We start from the raw sequence: 20,426 nt of genomic DNA, 5'->3' as shown, positions 1-20,426 counted from the left end.
GACAACGAATGACCTCATGATTGATTGGCTCACATGTACATTTTGCTGTTGAAGAATGGCACTTTTTCCGTTATCAACCCTGACCCCAAATGAGCTGGTATTTGTTCTTCTTAAAATTGTACGTTGAAGGCCTTTTACAAACTTCCTGCTGAAAGCACTTTCAAAGGCTGGATACATTTAAAACCAATTCAAGCATGTAAAGTCGTTTTAGGAAATAAGCCCCAAGTCCCAAGGGCTTAGCTGAGGAGGGCCACATTTTAGAACAGGTGTGCCACTTCACTGAGCAGGAATTTGGAAATGTCAAACATTAGAAGCACTTCAGAAACTCCAGCTCAACCTGCCCGAGAGTCACACTTCTGGGCACGTGTCAATAAATGCCTTGCAGAGATGGGCATTTGAGAAAATCTCTCAGCCCTGATTCAAAATTAGTTAAAACAAATCAGCATGGTAAGTTCTTAAAGAAACCATAATTTTCTTCTTTTTTTTTTTTTTGGCTTTTCCTATGTCAATTTTACTTCTCAAAAGAAACTCTATTTTTAAAGTGGTCATTCAAAAAATTTCCATCTATTACCTGATAACTGTAACAGCATCGCACGTCTTAACATCCCTGAATTTCAATCTCTTTCATCTTATCTTGCATCACCAATTGCAAGAGTAAGAACTGGGCTGTTTTCCTTGTCATTATGTTACTTCTATCCCTTTGGAAATTAAAAAGTAACACTACAAACTTGACTGCAAGTACCCTTTAAACTTGGCCCCTTCCATTAGGACACCAGGCGTTCTGCAGCCCATCAGTCTGTTCTAGGGCAAAGGCAAACAATACTTTCCGTTAGAATAACTTGTATCCAGGAAAAAAAAAAAACAAACAAACGGGCACTCTGTAGCATACGCAGCATAGCAGCCAGAGAAAAGTTTACTAGCTTTAGCCAATTGGAGACTGTGGAGCTGGGCCAAATTAGAGTGTTCTTCTCCGCCTCTAGATGAAGTCATGAGTGAAATATGACATTGAACTTATTTTTAAAAGGGAAGAGGCACAGGAAAGAAAAGCTAAACTGCAGGAAAGTGACCTGTGCCGAGGAGTACGCGGTTAGGAAGTGTGTGCATATGCCTCTAAACCCTGAGTGGTTCTCAGTTCTGTATCCTTCGCCTCCCACTGGGTGGAGTAGGTCTTTTAAGAGCAGCTGGAATGCAGTTTCCCTCATCAGTGTAGCCAGTTGTTGCCTGTCTGAACCTCTGTCTGCCAGTCCCAAAGAGCGGTGCTCTGAGCTCAAACCAGAGGGCCACGCTCTGCACCCCTGTCCACCGTCTTTCTCGCCGGAGCCAGAAGGACGTTCCCACCTGTCCAGCTATGGGGGAGGACGCTGCGCAAGCCGAAAAGTTCCAGCACCCGGGTCCTGACATGCGGCAGGAGAAGCCAGGCAGCTCCAGCCCGGTGCCCTCCTCCACGCCGAGCCCCAGCCTGAACCCGGGGAGCACGGAGGAGGCCATCCGGGACAACTCACAGGTGAACGCCGTCACAGTACTCACGCTCCTGGACAAGCTGGTGAACATGCTGGACGCCGTGCAGGAGAACCAGCACAAGATGGAGCAGCGGCAGATAAGCCTGGAGGGCTCCGTGAAGGGCATCCAGAATGACCTCACCAAGCTCTCCAAGTACCAGGCCTCCACCAGCAACACGGTGAGCAAGCTGCTGGAGAAGTCCCGCAAGGTCAGCGCCCACACGCGCGCCGTCAGGGAGCGCTTGGAGAGGCAGTGCGTGCAAGTGAAGCGGCTAGAGAACAACCACGCCCAGCTCCTCAGGCGCAACCATTTCAAGGTGCTCATCTTCCAGGTCAGTGCCCCTACTCTCCGCCCACCCAGCTGGGACTCTGCATCCATGATCTCAGTCGCCTGGCTCTCACAGCCATTTGTACATCTGTCCTGCCTGTCAGGGATCTCTCTCTCTCACACACACACACACACGCACACACACGAGGAACTGTCCCCGCCGCCTTCAGCAGGTGCACACACGCACACACACACACACACACACACACGAGGCACTGTCCCCGCCCCCTTCAGCAGGTGCATGTGAAATCTACACAGAGGGCTGGGAATTCCCCAGGTCACTGCAGCCTAAACCCAAGACAGGGGCCTCAGGAGTTAGCAGGTCGGGGTCATTTGTCAGGAGCACCTCCATACAGGTTGGGAAGGTGAGCAGGTGCAGGCACACTAGTTAGATTCACTTGTCTCTTTGCATTGTGAACGTGGGGCTCTGACTGCAGCTGTTAGCTGGACAGGCAAATTAATTCACTGGCTGTTTATTAACTCTTTGTGGAAATGAGATGATCATGTGAGTTTTCTGTTTTGTTTTTTAATCAAGTCAAATTCATAACTTTTTAAAGCCTCCCTTTGTCCAAAGGTCACCAGTGTTTTGGGGACTAACCAAGTATTGAAGATTGATTCCATTAGAGATGAACTAGCCTTCTACTTTTGAGACTCTTGGCTAAAGCAATCTTGTTGAGCTTTTTTTCTAGCAAATGCACTGAAACTATAGAGCATTACTCTACAGACACACTAGATACGCTTCTCCTTGCTCAGAGAGACCACAACTGTAAAGTAAAACAAAAGCAGTGTTATCAGTTACAGTTACAAAGGCTAGCCTAGGATATTTTCTCCTTCAAATGGTTGCCTTGGAATGAAAAGGCCACTTAATTTTTGTAATGCATCAATGATGCAATTAATGTAGCAAGAGGCTCTTTGGGGACAGGGAGATTGCGTGGGACTGTTGTTCCGCCACGTGGTGGGCGTTTGTGAATCCAAGGGCAGCCCTGCCTAACGCTGGAAGCCCTTCCGCCCAGTGGAGCCCAGCCAGCACAGAGCCCAGGAAGCAATTGCCATCCCTGCCCCAGGGCTGTCTCATTGTGACCACGTGAATAGGAGAGGATTTCAGAGCCACGGAGGGGAGAGGCTATAACCAAATGTTTGATTGTGAAAGGCACACAAGAAGAGCCTTCATCTCCCCAAAGAGATTTAGAAATTGGAACTTAAACGGAGGGAGCCTTCTTTTTCTAAATGAATCTGCTCTGCCAATTTAGAACTTAAGCCTCCTTCCTCCATAAAAGGAAAGACTCATCTCGCTGCTTTTTTGTCCCCCCACATTGCACTTGATGTTGTAAAGCTTCAGGCAGCTGATGTCCTTCTATACCTTGCAGTCTGTTGCAGACCGGAAATTTTTTAGCTTTTAATGCAAATGGAATAGCTTTTCATGAACCAGACGAGCTGAAAAGAGATATGGTAACTGCGCCTTTCTTAAGCCATATAAGATCCTAACTTTATTAGCCTAAAAGATATTATAAATCTCAACTCTCAAGGCATTTATAAATTAAACACTGATCTCCAAACAAAACCAAATATATACAGACCTGTTTAAATCTGAGTCATCAAAGGAAACTTCCCTCCTTCCAGTATGAATCAGAGAGATTCTCTCTTGTCCTGTCCCTCAGTTAAGGAGGAAAAACAAAAAATTATTTATGTAGTAGAGGAAAGTCACAGTATGTTGGGATCAGGTTTTGTTTTGTTTTGCCAAGGAGGATATTCTGTAGGTGTTGGGGAGAGGGATGGAGAAGATACGTGACTAAAAATTTCAAGAGAACTGTAAATCTGACATTTAAAAAAAACAACTGTTGGGAACTTAAAGACACAGGCTGCTGCTGAAGCCCTGCCATGGTCTCCTGTTTTGTCACATTGGATTGACAGGTGTGAAATTACAGCCAGAAACGGTAGGAATTCTCCATATAGTGAGGACAAGGTGAAACAGGGGCTCAAGACCAAGGTAGAAGCTAAAAGAATCCAAAGCAATGTGTTCAGGCTCCATTCAGGGCCGCTTAGCAAGCAGCCCCCAAGGACTTTTTTGAAAGAGCAGTTTAGGAGACAGAGAATTAGAGGGGCAAGGAATTGGACCTTTCTTAAGTCATGTAATGTAAGATCTTTTATTAGCCTAAAGGATATCAGAAATATCCACTCTCAAGATGTTGCAAGATGACTATTCTGAAAAAACAAATACAAATGAAGTCCCTCAGTGGAAAAGTTGCTCTTTCTCTTGATCCTTCTTAAAGTAGGGGTTTCTAGGGTAGTAAATTATTATATCCATTATAATTATTATATTATATCCATTATGCCAATGGATATAATAATAACTTGTGTTAGAGAGTGGTCCAGTATAGGGGTTGAGAAAAGATAAATTTTGTCATACAGACACTGGTTCAAATCCTAGTTTCACCACTTGCCAGTTATGTGATCTGGTGCACATTGTGTAGCTTTTCCAAGCTTTTGTTTCCTCATCTGTACACCTTATTAATATTTGAAAGAGTAAAAGTATTTTGAGCTCTTAATAAGCCCTGCATACTCTGCTAAGTATATTTCTGTAGTTTATCTCAACTGCACCAATTTACAGATGAGGATGCTGAGATTCAGAGATACTTATATCTTGTCTGAAACTATTTAGTAGGCAGTGGTGAAGCTGGGATTTCAACTCATATTTAATTGACTCCAAAGTGTGCGCTCTTAAACATTAATGCTTCTTCCCTCATATCTCTTGCATAGGGTGAGGAATAAATGGAATAACATATTTTAAATGGTTAGCGACTGTCGTGGTGTAAGCTCAAAGAACTGAAGCTCTTCCTGGGTGGATCTGCAATGCATTTGCATGGAGAGGAGGCTATACTTGTGCTTGGTTAGAAATATGGCTTTTTAGTAAAAACTGATCTCACCCTGCCCAGGATCTTCAAACAGCTATGCTTTTGCTTTTTTTATTTGGGATTTATTAAAAGCTAAACACACACACACACACACACACACACACACACACACACACACACACTCCCACTCCCTGCCATACATTGTATGATAACTACCGAGTTGAAATCAATATTACATCACTCCCAGAGCAAAGGAAAGCAAAGCCCTTTAAAAGCACAGGACTCTGCCCAAAGGGCCTACTCTAAATAGACCTTTCTAGTAGCAGCACAGTCTTCACAGTGGGGCACAGGGTAGATGTTTTCTAGACCTGCAGAGTGAGGAGGGCGGATAATGTACCAGGTCTCTAAGTTGTTTGTCACTTTCAGTCCACTTGGACCCCTATGCTAGACTTTCCCTTACTAAATCCACTGGTTTTCTAGTTTAAGACAAAAAGAATTAATGTAAAAATAGGAGATTGAAGAACGAAAATCTGTCACCTGACTGGATCATATTCACTCCTATAGTGTTTAGAAGATTATGTTTCCAGTTTGTAAAGTCCTGTTGTGTTTTCCAAAATCTGCAGGTGCTTTTTGGTTGGTTGGTTGGTTGGTTGGTTGGTTGGTTGGTTGATCTACTAGATGCTAGTAACACTAGATACACATTAGCATTTTTTTTAATTCTGAAATTTGTCCTGTTTAAAATATGTCATTTATTTATTTAATTCTGTGCTAAACTTACAACATTGTTGTAGCTCTTAAGCCTCTCATGTCTTAGCAATTACTTCAAATTATAACCAGTAGAATCTAAAACTGGAGAAAATTCATCTCCTTTTGAGCAATAAAATAAATTGTAAAATCCTTGTTAAACTTAGCAGCTTCCCTTTTAATATTTTTTTTAAATAATGGCTTAAGATCAATGTTTGAATTCAAAATACTGTAACAGGAGCCAGTATAAATGATAATAAGACTCAGAGAGGTTGCTGATCAAAAAGAAAATGCTAAAGACCAATAAGACTAATTCTTTGCCTGTAAGTGCATATGTATCTTTTACTAAAAATAAAATTTGTACAAAAATCAGTGAATTTACAGTTAAGAGGAAGTTTTCTCTGTTGATTGAAGAGACTAGAATTTCACAGGTAACTGGCACTGAGGGTGTGATGCCCACTTAAGGCCTCTTAAAGTTCTAGTAATGATTACTTGACAAAGCAGTTTCAGAATGATTTCAAATCCAGGGAACAAAATGAGAGTACTCATGGACAGTTTACACTTTCATCCACATGAAATTGTGAAACTGGGTGAAAAGAGTAGAAGTTAGATGTTTGCTGTGGCTACATTCATGGAGAATCAAGCCTATACATGTGTTCTAATATTCATCATTTGGGTTCCTTTGATGAGAACAGAATTTTAGAAAGGTGCTAAAAGTATAACATCTTCAGACTATTTTTAAATTAATTTTTTTAAAGACTGTATTTATCCAAAGCCACTGCTCTGAAAATTGCTAAATTAGTACAGACTTAGAAGAAATGGGCATATAGATAACCACAGTCACCTTTATATGACAGCTCACGATGTTTGTATCACATTGATTAATATTCCCATAATGGGATACTGGTTTTGATGTGCTACTTATCCGGTGCCCTTTAGTTTATGAGATAAACAAAATACTAGTTCTTATTGTTACTATTTACACTTATTGAATGTCAGCACTGCCTCAGGCACTTTAAATGAATAACTGATTATTGTCGGTATTTCTTCAAAAGAATCATTACTTCTCTCACAAATTACAAAACGAGACTCTATCTCAGATGCAGCCCTTCCAGGTGAATGTTGCCCCTTCTGTTGTTTTGTAACCCATATCTGTTTGAATTGAACACATGAAAAGTGTTCGCCAATGCAACTCAGGTCCTACAGTTTTGATTCTTGCATGAAACAAAGCATGTTTGGCATTTGTACACTGTGAGATCACTTTTGCAATCTGTTAGACTAGTTTTCATGGGATTTAGGTTAATATCACAGAATCAAGTATTTTAGAGCTGGAAAGCACCTCAACAATCATTTAGGTTAACCTCATTTTATATCAAAGGAGCAGAGGCCCTGAGAAACAAAGTGACTAGCAAGGTTTCATTTTATTAATAATAGAAATTATACAGTTGAATTATGAAATGAGTGAAAATAAACACTATAATCCCACTATGGCAAAGTTCATATTTACTGGGTTTTCTACAATAGCTTTTAAATAATTCAGTGTGGTTTGTTTTTTGTTTCGTTTTGTGTTTTTTGTGTGTATGCAACAAAGAACACCTAAGCAGTGTGATCTTAAAAAAGAACTGAACCCTCTGTAACACTGGAAAATAATGAAACTTTTAAATCCTCGGGAATGTGAAAGACTGCTCAGGGATTATAACTAATGCATTTTATTCTTACGACTTGCTGATTCCACCAACAGCTGCCTTAGGGGTACATTTCTAATCAATGGCTTTATCCACTTGGCAATCTATACCTCAGAAACACAAACTGGAGAAAACCATCAATGTGTAAAAGAGACCCATAAATCAGAATGTCAGGTGAGCACAGTTCCATTTTCATAACTAGTATTTAGAGATTATTGGATAAAACATTCCACGGACACAAATTTATGGTCCTCATATCCCTCTACCATGCCACCACATCCCTGTGGGAATGTAACAGCCTTCGTTATTTTCTTCTAACAACGGGGATGATAAGTTAGTGACAGGAGAGCAAACTGCCTGTTCAAGCTTTTAAATGACTTACTGTAGCTTCCTTTTCTAATGCTAGTCATAGAGTCTCCTCTTTTAAAGTGTGTGTATCTATGTGCAAAGAAGATTTGCTTCCATGAGCATCAACCCAAGAAGTACCCAGCATGTTGGCCAGTTTCTCTGTGTTGATATCTGCACGCAAGACTTGAGACTGTTAGTCACAAGAATCAGTATAAACGGCAAACAAGCGAAAGTGCAAGGAAAAAATGCCACTTTCTCAAGAGTTCTTCCCATTCCTTGTCTCTTTTATGGTGCAAGCATATCATTCATGTATGTTAGAAGTGTACTGATTAATTCTCCCTTCACTTTTTTTTTTTTTTTTTGCGGTACGTGGGCCTCTCACTGTTGTGGCCTCTCCCATTGCGGAGCACAGGCTCCGGACGCGCAGGCTCAGCGGCCATGGCTCACGGGCCCAGCCGCTCCGCGGCATGTGGGATCTTCCCGGACCGGGGCACGAACCCGCGTCCCCCGCATCGGCAGGCGGACTCTCAACCACTGCGCCACCAGGGAAGCCCTCCCTTCCTTTTAAAAACCCCTAAGGGTCCTTGTGAAAGGTCAGAACCAGGAGCAGCTGCATCGGTGGGGCTACGTACCTTTTTGAAAATAAATCTGGAGAAAGAGGCATGGACATATATACACTACCAAACGTAAAATAGATAGCTAGTGGGAAGCAGCCGCATAGCACAGGGAGATCAGCTCGGTGCTTTGTGACCACCTGGAGGGGTGGGATAGGGAGGGTGGGAGGGAGGGAGACGCAAGAGGGAAGAGATATGGGAACATATGTATATGTATAGCTGATTCACTTTGTTACAAAGCAGAAACTGACACACCATTGTAAAGCAATTATACTCCAATAAAGATGTTAAAAAAACTTAAAAAAAAACTCTATAGGGCAAATAGTCAGCTGCAGCTGGGGGCCTCTCCTGGGTACAACTCTCCAAGGAAGCAATGCAACTCACAAGGGATTCTTAATGCCATGTTAAGGAGTTACAAACCCCAAGTGGATACATGGGTAACTAGCATAGTTAAGTGGTGACGGAATTGAGGATGTATATTTGATCCTCCCCCTTGAAAGAGCCATCAGTCTTAGAATCTGTAAGAGAAAGCAGATCAAAAACATTACAACAGGAGGCTGAAGGCAGAAGTATCACCTCACCTGTAGGCAGGTGAAATATCAAGTGTTTCCATAAGGTATGTGTAATTGGACTGAAGGAGGACACATGAGCAAGTAAGACTGGACACCTGGGGGACACTGCAGTTACAGAGGAGCCACTGTCTGAAGTTCAAGTTGAATTTCCACCACTATAATCGTTCCTTTATAGTCAAATGCCATGTCTACATTTTACTAAAGAATAGAGATTTTGAAGAGTGTCAGCATTTTTCTGCTTCTAAACAAACATTTTGGAAATGTAATTCCCACATGTACTTGGACATTCACAAATTTCTATGTGAAGGGAAAGGGCTTGCTTACCTTCAGAGTAGAACTATAAGAAGTCACAAAATAAACACTGTCCAGTAGACATAACCCAAAATACTGCTTGATTAATAAAAATGACAGCAGAAGCATAGCAGTTGGCCAAAAAGGCATATCGCACTTGTTTCCAGTTGTATTAAGACACATCCAACTCATTCTGGATTATGTCTGTTCCTGCTGGGTTTATTTTCATAGTTGGCATCAAAGAGTTCTTATATAAATTTCCCCAACATTGTCTGAAAGAGCTCAATTGGGTTTCCCGCCATCTCTCGACTGCCCTCATGTATGCGGTGTGATCTACCAACAGATCACTTCTGATTCACCTGATAATGCACTTTTCCCAAACCTGTCCTCAAAGGACACATAGTGAGAGAGACAAGAGTCTAAGACTCAACAGTAACTGTGCTGTTTTAACAATAAAATTTACACTGCATTAAAAATGCAATATTATTGGTTTAATTCTTTTAGAAGTACAGTTAATATGGACATTTTTTGTTGAGGTTGAAGAAAGGGAAGTTATAAGGGTAATCAGTAATCAAAGGTAAACCTTTGATTAACCTGAGATTATACTACACAAAATGTACCTCTCCTCTAGTAACCAAGGCTTATTTTTAATTTTCCACCTGACTTTCTGCCTTCTTTACTGAGGATTTTTTTTTTTTTTTTTGCGGTACGCAGGCCTCTCACTGTTGTGGCCTCTCCCATTGCAGAGCACAGGCTCCGGACATCCAGGCTCAGCGGCCATGGCTCATGGGCCCAGCCGCTCTGCGGCATGTGGGATCTTCCCGGACCGGGGCACGAACCCGTGTCCCCTGCATCAGCAGGCGGACTCTCAACCACTGCACCACCAGGGAAGCCCTTTACTGAGGACTTTTAATAACGTTTTACTGAGCTCTTGGTTTCTTCCTTTCCTGCAAGCAACTCCTGTCAAACCTTCCCAACCCTCTTGTCAAACCCCAGAAGTAATTTTGCTTCTGGACTAAACATCAGAGCCCTAGCTATTTCTGCAGTCTGCCCCTCTTTTAGTAATGCTCATCCACTGAGAATAAAATCCTTCCTTAAAAATGGAAACTGCTGAGCCCCTTAGGCCTGGTTCTCCTCTTTTCCCAGTGGCAGCAGCAGTCAGCAAATGTCCTTCTAGACACAGAACTAAGTCCATTCTTTTGCAGCGCCCGACACAGGGGCAGTCTCCACTCTAGCCACCCTCAGGGCTGTCTTAGAAAGCCTCCTCAACATGCACTCATTCAACAAATAACTGCTGAGCTGTCGGGAACTACTCTAGTCACGGGCTTAACAGTGAACAAGAGACACAAGTTCCCACCCTCATAGGGAATACACGCCAACGAAAAAGAGGCAAGTCAAGACTTGAAGCGTGGCAGAGTTGCTCTCTGTAAAGGTCCGTGTCATAAGTTATTCGTGGGAATCCCGTGCAAATTTCAAGTTTTTACTTTATCTTTTATACTGTGTTTCTGACATTCTGTGATATTCAAAATGGGAGTAAGCTTTGGGAAACAGAATTTGGGATTTCTTAACTCTACCAAGGATTCTATTTAACCAGACGTGCTGCTTTGTACTCTACCCAAGACTTTGTTTCTAACCAATTTATGGAACTCATACTCTGTTACGAGTATGTGTGTGTAAGCGGGGGACATGGGGCTGTATCTTTTCAGAGAGTATTGTAATTATACTATTTGGTGATTAATAAGGAGAGGGATTTTTAAGTTTCTCTATATTAAAACATTGTTCACTTAGTCTTTGTAGTGAGAAGTTGAAAGTATACAGGTATACACTTAGAACATATTTTTGATCACTACCCCAATTTTATTGACTTTTCAGTCAATCAAAATTGCAAAACAATAGGGGAAGTTCTTACCATTAACATAAACTTTGCATGAAGTTTAGCTCCCAAATAGACTTTTTGTTTGTTTGTTTTGAGCTTTTATTTATTTAATTTATTATTATTTTTTTTAACACATAGACTTTTGTTTTTTTTTTGCGGTACGCAGGCCTCTCACTGTCGTGACCTTTCCTGTTGCGGAGCACAGGCTCCGGCCGCGCAGGCTCAGCGGCCATGGCTCACAGGCCTAGCCGCTCCACGGCATGTGGGATCTTCCCAGACCGGGGCACGAACCCGTATCCCCTGCATCGGCAGGCAGACTCTCAACCACTGCACCACCAGGGAAGCCCTTTTTAACACACAGACTTTTAAATTCACTAAATCCAGTTATTTTTCAAACTGAAAGTTTACTGGGCAGTCCACAATATAATCAGGTAACATTGAGGCTCTGCTTGAAGCCCGGCTGGCAGTGGGCTCTGGAGCCTGGCCCACCTTGGCATTCTTGCAGAACTCCTAATACCCTTGGGAGTGCAGTTTGAAAGCTGCTAATCTGGGTCAAATCCTCTTGTTCACATTTGGAAGACACTGAGACACAAGGAGATTAAGTTATTTGCTGAAGGCCTCAGAGCCATTGAGCAGTACAGAAAGAACTGAGACTCAGGCCTCCTGTCACACGTTCTTTCCACTGTGCCATTTCTTCCAATGAAAATGTGAAGGCACTTTGCTAGCTGGCTCTCATTTTCCTGTATTTAAAGAAAAATATAAAAATCAAAGGGATTCCTATGCTGTGTCACCCAAGTCTGTCTGAGTTCAAATCTCCCTGCTTCGCTACTCTGGAGAACCATCCCCTTTGCACTCTCTGGAGGCAAGTTTTCAGGCTCTGCTCCCTGAGGCAGAGGGAGAGGCAGATCATTGTACACCCAGAAGCTGGAGAAAGAGTGTGCTGGGAATAAGGGGAGGGGGCACAGATTCCTGAGTTTCCCTCTTCACTCTTTACCCTAGGTGGAGGCTGAAGTACTCCTGCCCAAGGAAGCCCTATTTAACAGAGAGGCTTGATAAGCTACGCCTGGCAGCAAGATTCCCCCTTACTACTCCAGAAATGGCCGTAGTATACCATCTCTCCTTATAATGCCCACAAAGGACATTCTAAACACAAGGCTTCGTGAGTGGGTCCCCAGTAAGGCTGGCCCTTGCTTCTCTTACTCCAAAATTAGGTCATTAGAAAAATTAGTATGCATTTTTAAACAGATACCAAGGTTGACCATGCCTTTACTTTTGACTTCTACTTGGGGAGGGAACCTGATAGAGGTTTTACCTGGTGCCTGACACTTAAGGAAAAGATGGGGCAGGGGAGAGAACTGGGAAGTCTTCATCTTTTATCTTCTAACTTGACCTCCAGGCCCTTTTGCAGTGGGATTTTGGCAGGAATAGAGCCTGAGGTTACGAGAGAGAGGCCCTCTGGGTTCACAGTAACTTACTTTAGCTCCTTTATCTAGGCAGCTTCCTTGTCTTGTCTGACCCACAACCCACTTCCCTCCCTGCCTGTCACTGATAGAGCCCTTGCCAGATGCCCTCATAATATTCCCAACAGGCAGCCGTTGGCCTTATCCAGCCTAAGCAGAATGACTTGATCAGTTTAGAATTAACTTTTCATATTCTAGAAAACTAAAGCCACAGACCTTTGGTTTCTGTCATGCCAAAAACACATACCCAGAAATTACAGCAGTTCAGGACTATTTGTGAAATGTGTTATTAACATGAAATTTACATTGTCCGTCTTTTCAGGAAGAAAATGAGATCCCTGCCAGTGTGTTTGTGAAAGAGCCAGCTTCCAGCCTAGCGGAAGGGAAGGAAGAGGAGCATGCTGACGAGAACAAGTCCCTGGAGGAAACTCTGCACACAGTGGACCTCTCGTCCGATGATGAATTGCCCCATGACGAGGAGGCCCTGGAAGACAGTGCAGAGGAAAAGATGGAAGAAAGCCGGGCAGAGAAAATAAAAAGATCCAGTCTCCGGAAAGTGGATAGCCTCAAGAAAGCATTTTCTCGCCAGAACATCGAGAAAAAGATGAACAAGCTGGGGACAAAGATCGTATCTGCAGAGAGGAGAGAGAAGATTAAGAAATCTCTCACTTCCAATCACCAGAAAACATCCTCAGGGAAAAGCTCCCCCTTCAAGGTCTCTCCCCTCACTTTCGGTCGAAAGAAAGTCCGAGAGGGAGAAAGCCCTGCAGAAAATGAGACCAAGTCAGAAGACATGCCTAGCAGTGAGGTGCCGAATGACCACGAGGAGAGCTCATTTGCGGAGCGTCTTTCGGAAGCATCCCTCACCAGTGTACTGGTGGAAGGGAAGAGCATGGAGGGGGATGCTGGGAGGGCGGCCTCAAGAGGGAGTGACTCGGCCATGGACAGCAACATCGACTTGACTATTGTGGAAGATGAAGAAGAAGAGTCGGTGGCCTTGGAACAGGCACAGCAGGTGTGCTATGATGGAGGCTACGTGCTAACCTCCCACGAGGCAGAGCGCTCAGATAAGGAGCCGGTGCAGCCAGCTGTGCTCCAGGTGGACCAGACCGCCTAAAGGCACAGCGCTCTGTGCCCAGCCTGTGCTTTCAGTTAAGTGGGTAACCAGAGCCTAGAAACAAACTCCTGTACATCTCCAGCACTCCCCACTCACACCGTGTTACTGTCCAGGTAGTCATCATTTACTACACAGTAGGCGCACACACGTGCCCAAGATTTACTATGAAGGCAACCTGTCAGGGTCTACACTTCTAATTTACTCTTAGGTTCCATTTCTGTAGTTCTCCAAGACTGCCCAGAAGAAGAAATGCAGCAGTCAAAAATCACTGATCAATTTGGCTAAGCCAGAAACATCAGAGGCTACGTAAGATACTAATCATGAAATCTGATTCATTTTTTGTCATTCCATAAGCTTGCTGAATAAGCGTACCACTAATATATTGAATTTCCATAGAATTCTGTGAATCTTTATTCTTTAAGTGTGTGATATATAATATACATATGTATTTAAGCTAAAGAGATAACTACTTTATATTTCAAGAAGAAAATACTTTTCTTAAAAGGTAGAAGAGAAAGTTGGCTATTGACTTAGTAGAAAACATTGTTTATTGAAAATGAAGGAGAAATTGAAAGACTATAATGTTCAGCTAATGAAGTAAGATATGTAGAAAAGTTGGGACTATTAGAAAAAGAAAACTAAGGAGAAGTTGGAAAATAAAAGAAACAGGAAACAAAGAATGGCAAAGAGAATGAAGACAAAGAGAAAAAAGCATGTGTTCAAAAGTAAAATATTTACGATATTAGTTCAAGTATTTACTCATATAACAAAGCTGAAGAAATTCATTTATCCTAGAATCATATGCTATATCTTCACAATATTTTTATTTTCTAATATTTTCAAATAATCTCAAAAAACATTTTACTGTGTTAAAGCTGCATTTTTTCCCTTAATGAAAGACATTACAAATATTTCCCTAAGGAAGTTCAAAAAGATGTCTCTTTAACATTGGAATGAACATAAATCTTCAAAATTAATTAATACATACTGCCTTTTGTAGGAAGTTGGATCGTACTATTCTTTAATGTTTTCCAAATTTGAAATAATCCTTACACTTCAAAGGATGTAATGTATGTTTGTAACATGTTAGAATCAACAGGTTTGGGAAGGGAAAGAGTCAAGTTTTCCTTTTTTGTACATAACGGTAATTTCATTCTAGGTCATATTTTATTTATATATTAATTTCACAGAATATTAATATGTTTCTTAAAGCATGCTAGTGTTTATGTGTATGTGTACATTTACTCAGACAGGGTAATTTTTACTACTGCCTAACATTATACTAAAATATAGCTTTATTTTTAATTACAGAATGGTAATGTTTTGAGAAAACTATTACAGTTTAAAGACAGTTGTACCAGAGAGCAAATTCCCTACCTTTAGTGTGTACCACTCATTAGAACTAACCTTACAAATACAGCTAATCTAAAACAGTATTAACAAACTATGCTTTGCCTTACAAAAGGGATAGGATTAACAAATGTATTGATGGCATAACTGATACAGCTGTGTCCTTATTTTGCAATAATGTACCCCAAATATTAGATTGTTGAACTAACAATGGCTGTGTTAAAGAAGAATAAATAAACCAAAAACTAAAAAGTACATAATAATGTCAGTTTCTCGGCAGAAAACTTTAAAAACAACAGAAAGAACTGATTATTAAACTCTCCTCCAAATGTAGCCATAATGTTGATTTTTTATTCTTGATTTCCCCTATTAACTCTGCTTTCTTTTTTCCCCAATCTCATTTAGAAATCCAAGTCTCATTCTTCAAGTTTAACTTTCTTGACATCACCTTACCAGCTCTGGAGAGCATCTGAATTTACTGTAGCAGCTTGACGAATCTGATAGTTCCATCTACATTTTTATTATTTTGTACCAGACCTTAAAATACCTTAAATAGCCCTGCAAACATGAATGTATTGAACCGTATGTTCAGTTTATTCACACAGATACACCTTTGTCTTCTGCAGTGCCATCCAGTTGGTAGAAGACTAAATTTCACTCAGGGCCCTGAACATGCCTGTTTAACCTTTCCAAAGTTGCTGTTACTTTTTTGCAGCCAAGGAGTTGGGCCATCCAGAGCTAATGCAAGGTTTACATTTCCTTTTCAAAAATGCTTATGTTATTTGTTCCTAGAAACTATCTAAAAAGGCATCTTTTTAGATTTGACTGACAGACATTTATTCTCTGTTCCTCATTTGAAACATTAAAATCCTAACCAATGGAACAGAGAATTAAGCCAGCTAATTGTTGGAAAACACATACTGTAGGGATTAGAGAGAGCAGCAGTTGTGGAAATGAAAACTAGTTATTCTGTTTATTGTTGAAATATTTGCATACTGGTGAGGCTACAAAGTCCCCAGTCTTCTTCATACCCACCCAATAACCCATTCCTAACTTTATGTGCCTGGAGCTCAAGAACTGGATTAGTTTTCCCCCAAAGATGATACATTAATAAGCACTGAGATCGTTATCTTAGAAATATAATTCAGGAACAAGAAGTGTCTATTACACAGGTCACAGATCTCACAGAAATAGAGCAACGATGTCATTTTTCCATGAGATTTTATTTTTAAAATATATAGACATATATATTTCAACAGGAATATTTTCTTCTTTCTCCTTCCATTTACGAATCTAGTACGTGGTTGAATTTCTTTTTATACGTGAAAATAAAAGACCCACACTAAGGCCAGTTCTGCACAAAATAAATATTTTTTTCTTACATTTATTGTAAGATGAAAGCCCAGAATGTTTCTGCTTTTAGCAATGCTCATGCAGAAGAACAAGGTTTCAACCTCCTGCGTTTCAGTTCACTATCAGGAAACTAGAAGCTCCTTTGACATAGCCAAGCCACTAGTGTAAGTAAAGGTTATAATGAAAGTCATTTCCTACATTAAGACACTAATGCCCAAACCCAGTTAATTCTTGCTCAAAAGTTTGTTTACTGCCCTACAGCCCAAGTCTAAGTGATTTTATGTTAGAGATTAGGAGTATGAGGAATTGAGGTAAGGGTGGCAATCATTATTAACAGTTCCATAGCAACCACAAGTCTTTTCCTAAGACTGCAAGACTGTGACACTGCAAAACAAGTTTCAGATGAAACTGGCACTGAACCTTTGTATTCTGCTTGATCTGGGTGTTGAAATAGAGACTTCTGCAGCCAGGACCTCATTCCTAAAGGGAACAGGCAGTAACTCACATTATTAAAGATACATTCTTCTTATTTTTGTTTTAACCATTGCACTATCCTGTAGTATTTGCAACTCTAAAATTATCTTTAACTCTCCACACAAACTGCCCCAATTACGCTACACCTTTAGCAAGACAGCTTGATATTCGTACTCTTAAAGACTTTCCACTGTAAAACCAATTCAGTAAATATTTATTGAGCAGTACAACCATCTGTCCTTCCCACCTGGAAATTCGTAGTGCCCAAAGCAGGAAGACACAAGCATGGGGGAGAGAGAACAACATTTCTGATATCTTACTTTATGCCAGGCTGGGCACGCCAATGGTCAGGAGTACTGTGTACCTACCAAATGCTAGACACAAACATCATCACGTTTAATCAAATGAATCCTATTAGAAAGGTACTGTTTTTATACCTGAGAGTTTTGATGAGGGGAGCGAGGGAACTCCAGAGTTCTTAACCACTCTAAGTTCTCACTCATCATGTTACAATTTAACTATTTTTCCCTTGAAGGTCACAGAGCTAAAAGACTTGTCCAAGTTCATGTAACTATTGAGTGCCAGAGTCAGTGCTCAACCCCACTCTGAAATCCATGCTACTGCCAAAACAGGACTCCTAATTGTATCACCCAACTGTGCTTCACTATAAATCACTTTATAAGCTCTCTGATGGCATGGTATTAACTTTGTTTTACCGCGCCGTATGCAGCATCACATAGAGCTGCACTTTGTAAATGATTTTAATGATTGTCATACTAATGCTAAGAAAAAACAGCTCACGATTCTTGGGGAGCCACAGAGAGACTATTATTCGGGTCTGCTGAGGCCACAGAGGGGCTTCTCAGATCCTTGGCACTGTCTATTGTCAGTGGCTGCAGGGTTCACTGTGGGGCACAGTTTAATAAGCGCTAGCTGTCAACAGAGATAGATACTAGAATCAGCTAATTCAAAGATGGCACAAGAAGTCTGCCTCAAACTCTCCAAGTTAAAGGAGTCAGCTTCCTGCGTCATGCTGGAGAAGCTGCTTTATCCTGCCTGGACACATCCTCTCATAGGCTGAAAATACGAGCAAATGGCAAATCAGCATGGGGTGGGAGACGTGTGGGTGTTTGGGAAGTAAGGTGAACCGTGACGATATGGAGACCTGGCCTTTGAAGATGATTCCTGCAAAATCGTCCAGCTGTCTTCTCAAGGTGAAAGAGGAGGTACATCAAGCAAATGCTGGTGCCTCCATTTCCGTGGGCAAGCAATCAAAGAAAACCCTCCAGGCCAGCCCTCGTTCATCAGGATGTATGCTGCAGTCAGTGGCTTCTTCCAAGGGCTTAGGCAGTGGTCACAGACTCAAATGCCTGAAGGGCTCACATAGAAGTAACATGGTTCGAGGTGGTGGCAGCAACTGTGGCAGGGCAGTTACAAGTGGGCCGTGACCTCTCTTATGGGACACCTTCGTCCTTCACCAGTCTGAAGGTGGCGCATTTGCTAATTCCCAGAAAGCGACGGTACATTCTAGGAGCCACCCTGAATTGTGGTAAGCTGCCATCTACCACCCAACTCCATTTGCCATGTGAGAAGTCAGGCCCGGTGTTGCCAAAGCTTTGACTTCTTTTAAGAAGAGCCAAAATTCAGATTTCTTTTTTACATGAAAATCTCCTGGCTTTTAATTTCTGGCAACTAGCTCAAATCATTTTAATCACTGTTTGAGCCAAGTGGAACTGTCTGCTGGCTTGTAGCCTCGGCACAGGCCATCAGTTTCTGACCCCTGGTCTGTAAGTGAACACTCTTGGGTTTTCCTTCCCCACCTGGAGGCACAGACATGGGAATAGAAAGCTACTAACAGGATTGGATTTGCCTTGAGCAAAAGCACAAAATTTTTCTTAGGGAAATAGAAAATGCAAAAATACCCTTGCTGGAACTTGTAAGAAATTTTCTCTTGCCACCTACTGCATTTGTGACGATTCCTGTTAATGCTGCATAGTCAATGCACCGAGGAGACAGTCACCAATCACACTGAAAGGTGGTTATATGTTCTCTAACGGGATAGCACCACTTCCTGTTATTAGCAGCACTACCTACCTGTGGGTTACCTGCAGAGCCCCTGGGTGCCAACGGGATTGGTATTTTGTTGGGGTAAACTGAGCATATAATGTGACTATTCCATTTCTATGTTCCAGTAGAAAAATACCTACTCCTATCAATAACCTGGAGGTCCTACAGATGACAAAAAGCAAGTCTGCACCCTGCTCTGCCGTATTTCATAGCAAAATGGCCAGCCAACACTCCCATTCTTCAACTCTTTATTGTTAGTAATGAGGTACTAAAGGAAAAGAACACAGCTCAATTTTCTGGATGCTAAATGGAGACTTCAGAGCTCAGAGTTGGGGAAAAAAAAAAACTGATACCGATTTAGCACAAGGGGCAAGATGTCCTTTGTTAAGGAGAAACTTGATGCTTGCAACCACTTTAAGCTCTGTGGAAGCACATGGATTAGCTGTGTTCTCCAAGGTCCAGTGCAGGTTAATCGTAACCAGAACCCCAATGACATGCAGAGAAAGGCAGTGTATTCTGAGGAATGTGCCCTTATTTGAAAAATCAAATGTCCTAGGAACTTTAAATCAATAATTTTCAATTCCTACATAATAAAAGGAAGCCCACCCCTTCCCTCTCAGTATGGATGGAGAAAAGGAATATCTTAGCTTATGGGACTGCCCCAAAAATTAACCAGAGAAAGGAAGACTGATGTACCTTGGGTGTACTTCCATTATCTCTTTAGTTCTCTTTTTTCTTTCTACTATCACTCTTTTTATTGTCAGAGACCAAAAGATATTTTCCAACTACCTTATAGCTAGACTTTTCAGAGATTAAACAGAAGTAGTTAGGCCTGAATTAACCAATAACTGCAGGGTGTTTTTATCTGCTAGAAACATTTCCCCAATAAAGGTATCCATTTTATTAACATTTATTGGGCATCTATATGTGCCAGGCCCTGTGCTGGGTCTGTGGATAAGACTGACAAGAGAAGAGTCTTTGCCATCTGGGAACTTTCTATCTATTGAGCAAGGGGAAAGTGCTGGGAGCCCCCTACATAACGAATTAGAATTTACAGAAACAAAGCAAGAGGGAACAAATAATCTGCAAGAAAAATAAATCTTCAGCCTTAAGGAAACTGTTATTTGAGAAACAGTCACACAAGATAGTTAATGGAGTTCCTGTAGCTCTGCTGTGTAACATACCATAAATTTCCAGAATGGAGATAGAAGGAATCTAAACAGTACAAGGTACAGTTGTGTGGGGGTAAAGAATACACAAGAGTGGAGATTTCTCTGTTCTAAAGTGTGAAACAAAATGGTGGAAGGGAGACTCTGAGTGGAAGAAAACCTATAGTCTTTAAAAACGCAACACTGACAGCAAGCACATTCATTTGTTTTAATTCGCAAGTAAGTATTAAGCACATACTGTATACCAAGACTTGTGAAGGTACTGGGTTCACTGGTTCACTGCAAACCAAAAAGACATGCCCTTCCCTCCTGCAATTCCAATATGCCCTGGAATAAACTGCTTGTTTAGTCACTCTCTTGCCAAAAGTTTTCAAATTCATTTTGTTTGGGGACTTTGGTTTGTTTGTTGAATTTTAGGGAATTTTTCTCTCATGGAACCATATCACTACTTTCTGTTATATCGTATCTTTGCTAGGATGAGACAGGAATGAATAATTAAAAATACACAATAGAAATCAATGAGAAAATTTGACTTACTTTAGGTAAAGTAACTTTACATCCAACTTTGAACGAGTACATGGTCTCCTTACGCTAAGAGTTGGTTTTTTAAAATAATACTTCCTAAGA

General features: G+C 41.4%; 1 protein-coding gene across 1 annotated transcript; it reads left to right on the top strand.

Annotated features, from left to right (window-relative positions):
- Positions 1 to 1,008: 1,008 nt before the first annotated feature.
- CAVIN2 (caveolae associated protein 2) lies at positions 1,009 to 20,165 on the top strand. Its single transcript, XM_079924309.1, has 2 exons — positions 1,009 to 1,831; positions 12,592 to 20,165. The coding sequence occupies exons 1-2, from the start codon at positions 1,349 to 1,351 to the stop codon at positions 13,384 to 13,386; spliced, it is 1,278 nt and encodes a 425-aa protein (XP_079780435.1). The 5' UTR covers positions 1,009 to 1,348; the 3' UTR covers positions 13,387 to 20,165.
- Positions 20,166 to 20,426: the final 261 nt, after the last annotated feature.

This window comes from Stenella coeruleoalba, assembly GCF_951394435.1.
Source record: "Stenella coeruleoalba genome assembly, chromosome: 6".
Taxonomy (NCBI): domain Eukaryota; kingdom Metazoa; phylum Chordata; class Mammalia; order Artiodactyla; family Delphinidae; genus Stenella; species Stenella coeruleoalba.
This window is presented reverse-complemented; position numbering and strand designations above follow the sequence as displayed.

Excerpts from the sequence above, each read along its gene's own strand:
- CAVIN2 (XM_079924309.1), top strand. The coding sequence starts at position 1,349 with ATGGGGGAGGACGCTGCGCAAGCCGAAAAGTTCCAGCACCCGGGTCCT. Across the intron at positions 1,832-12,591 it reads TCAAGGTGCTCATCTTCCAG|GAAGAAAATGAGATCCCTGC; the intron begins GTCAGTGCCCCT and ends CCGTCTTTTCAG.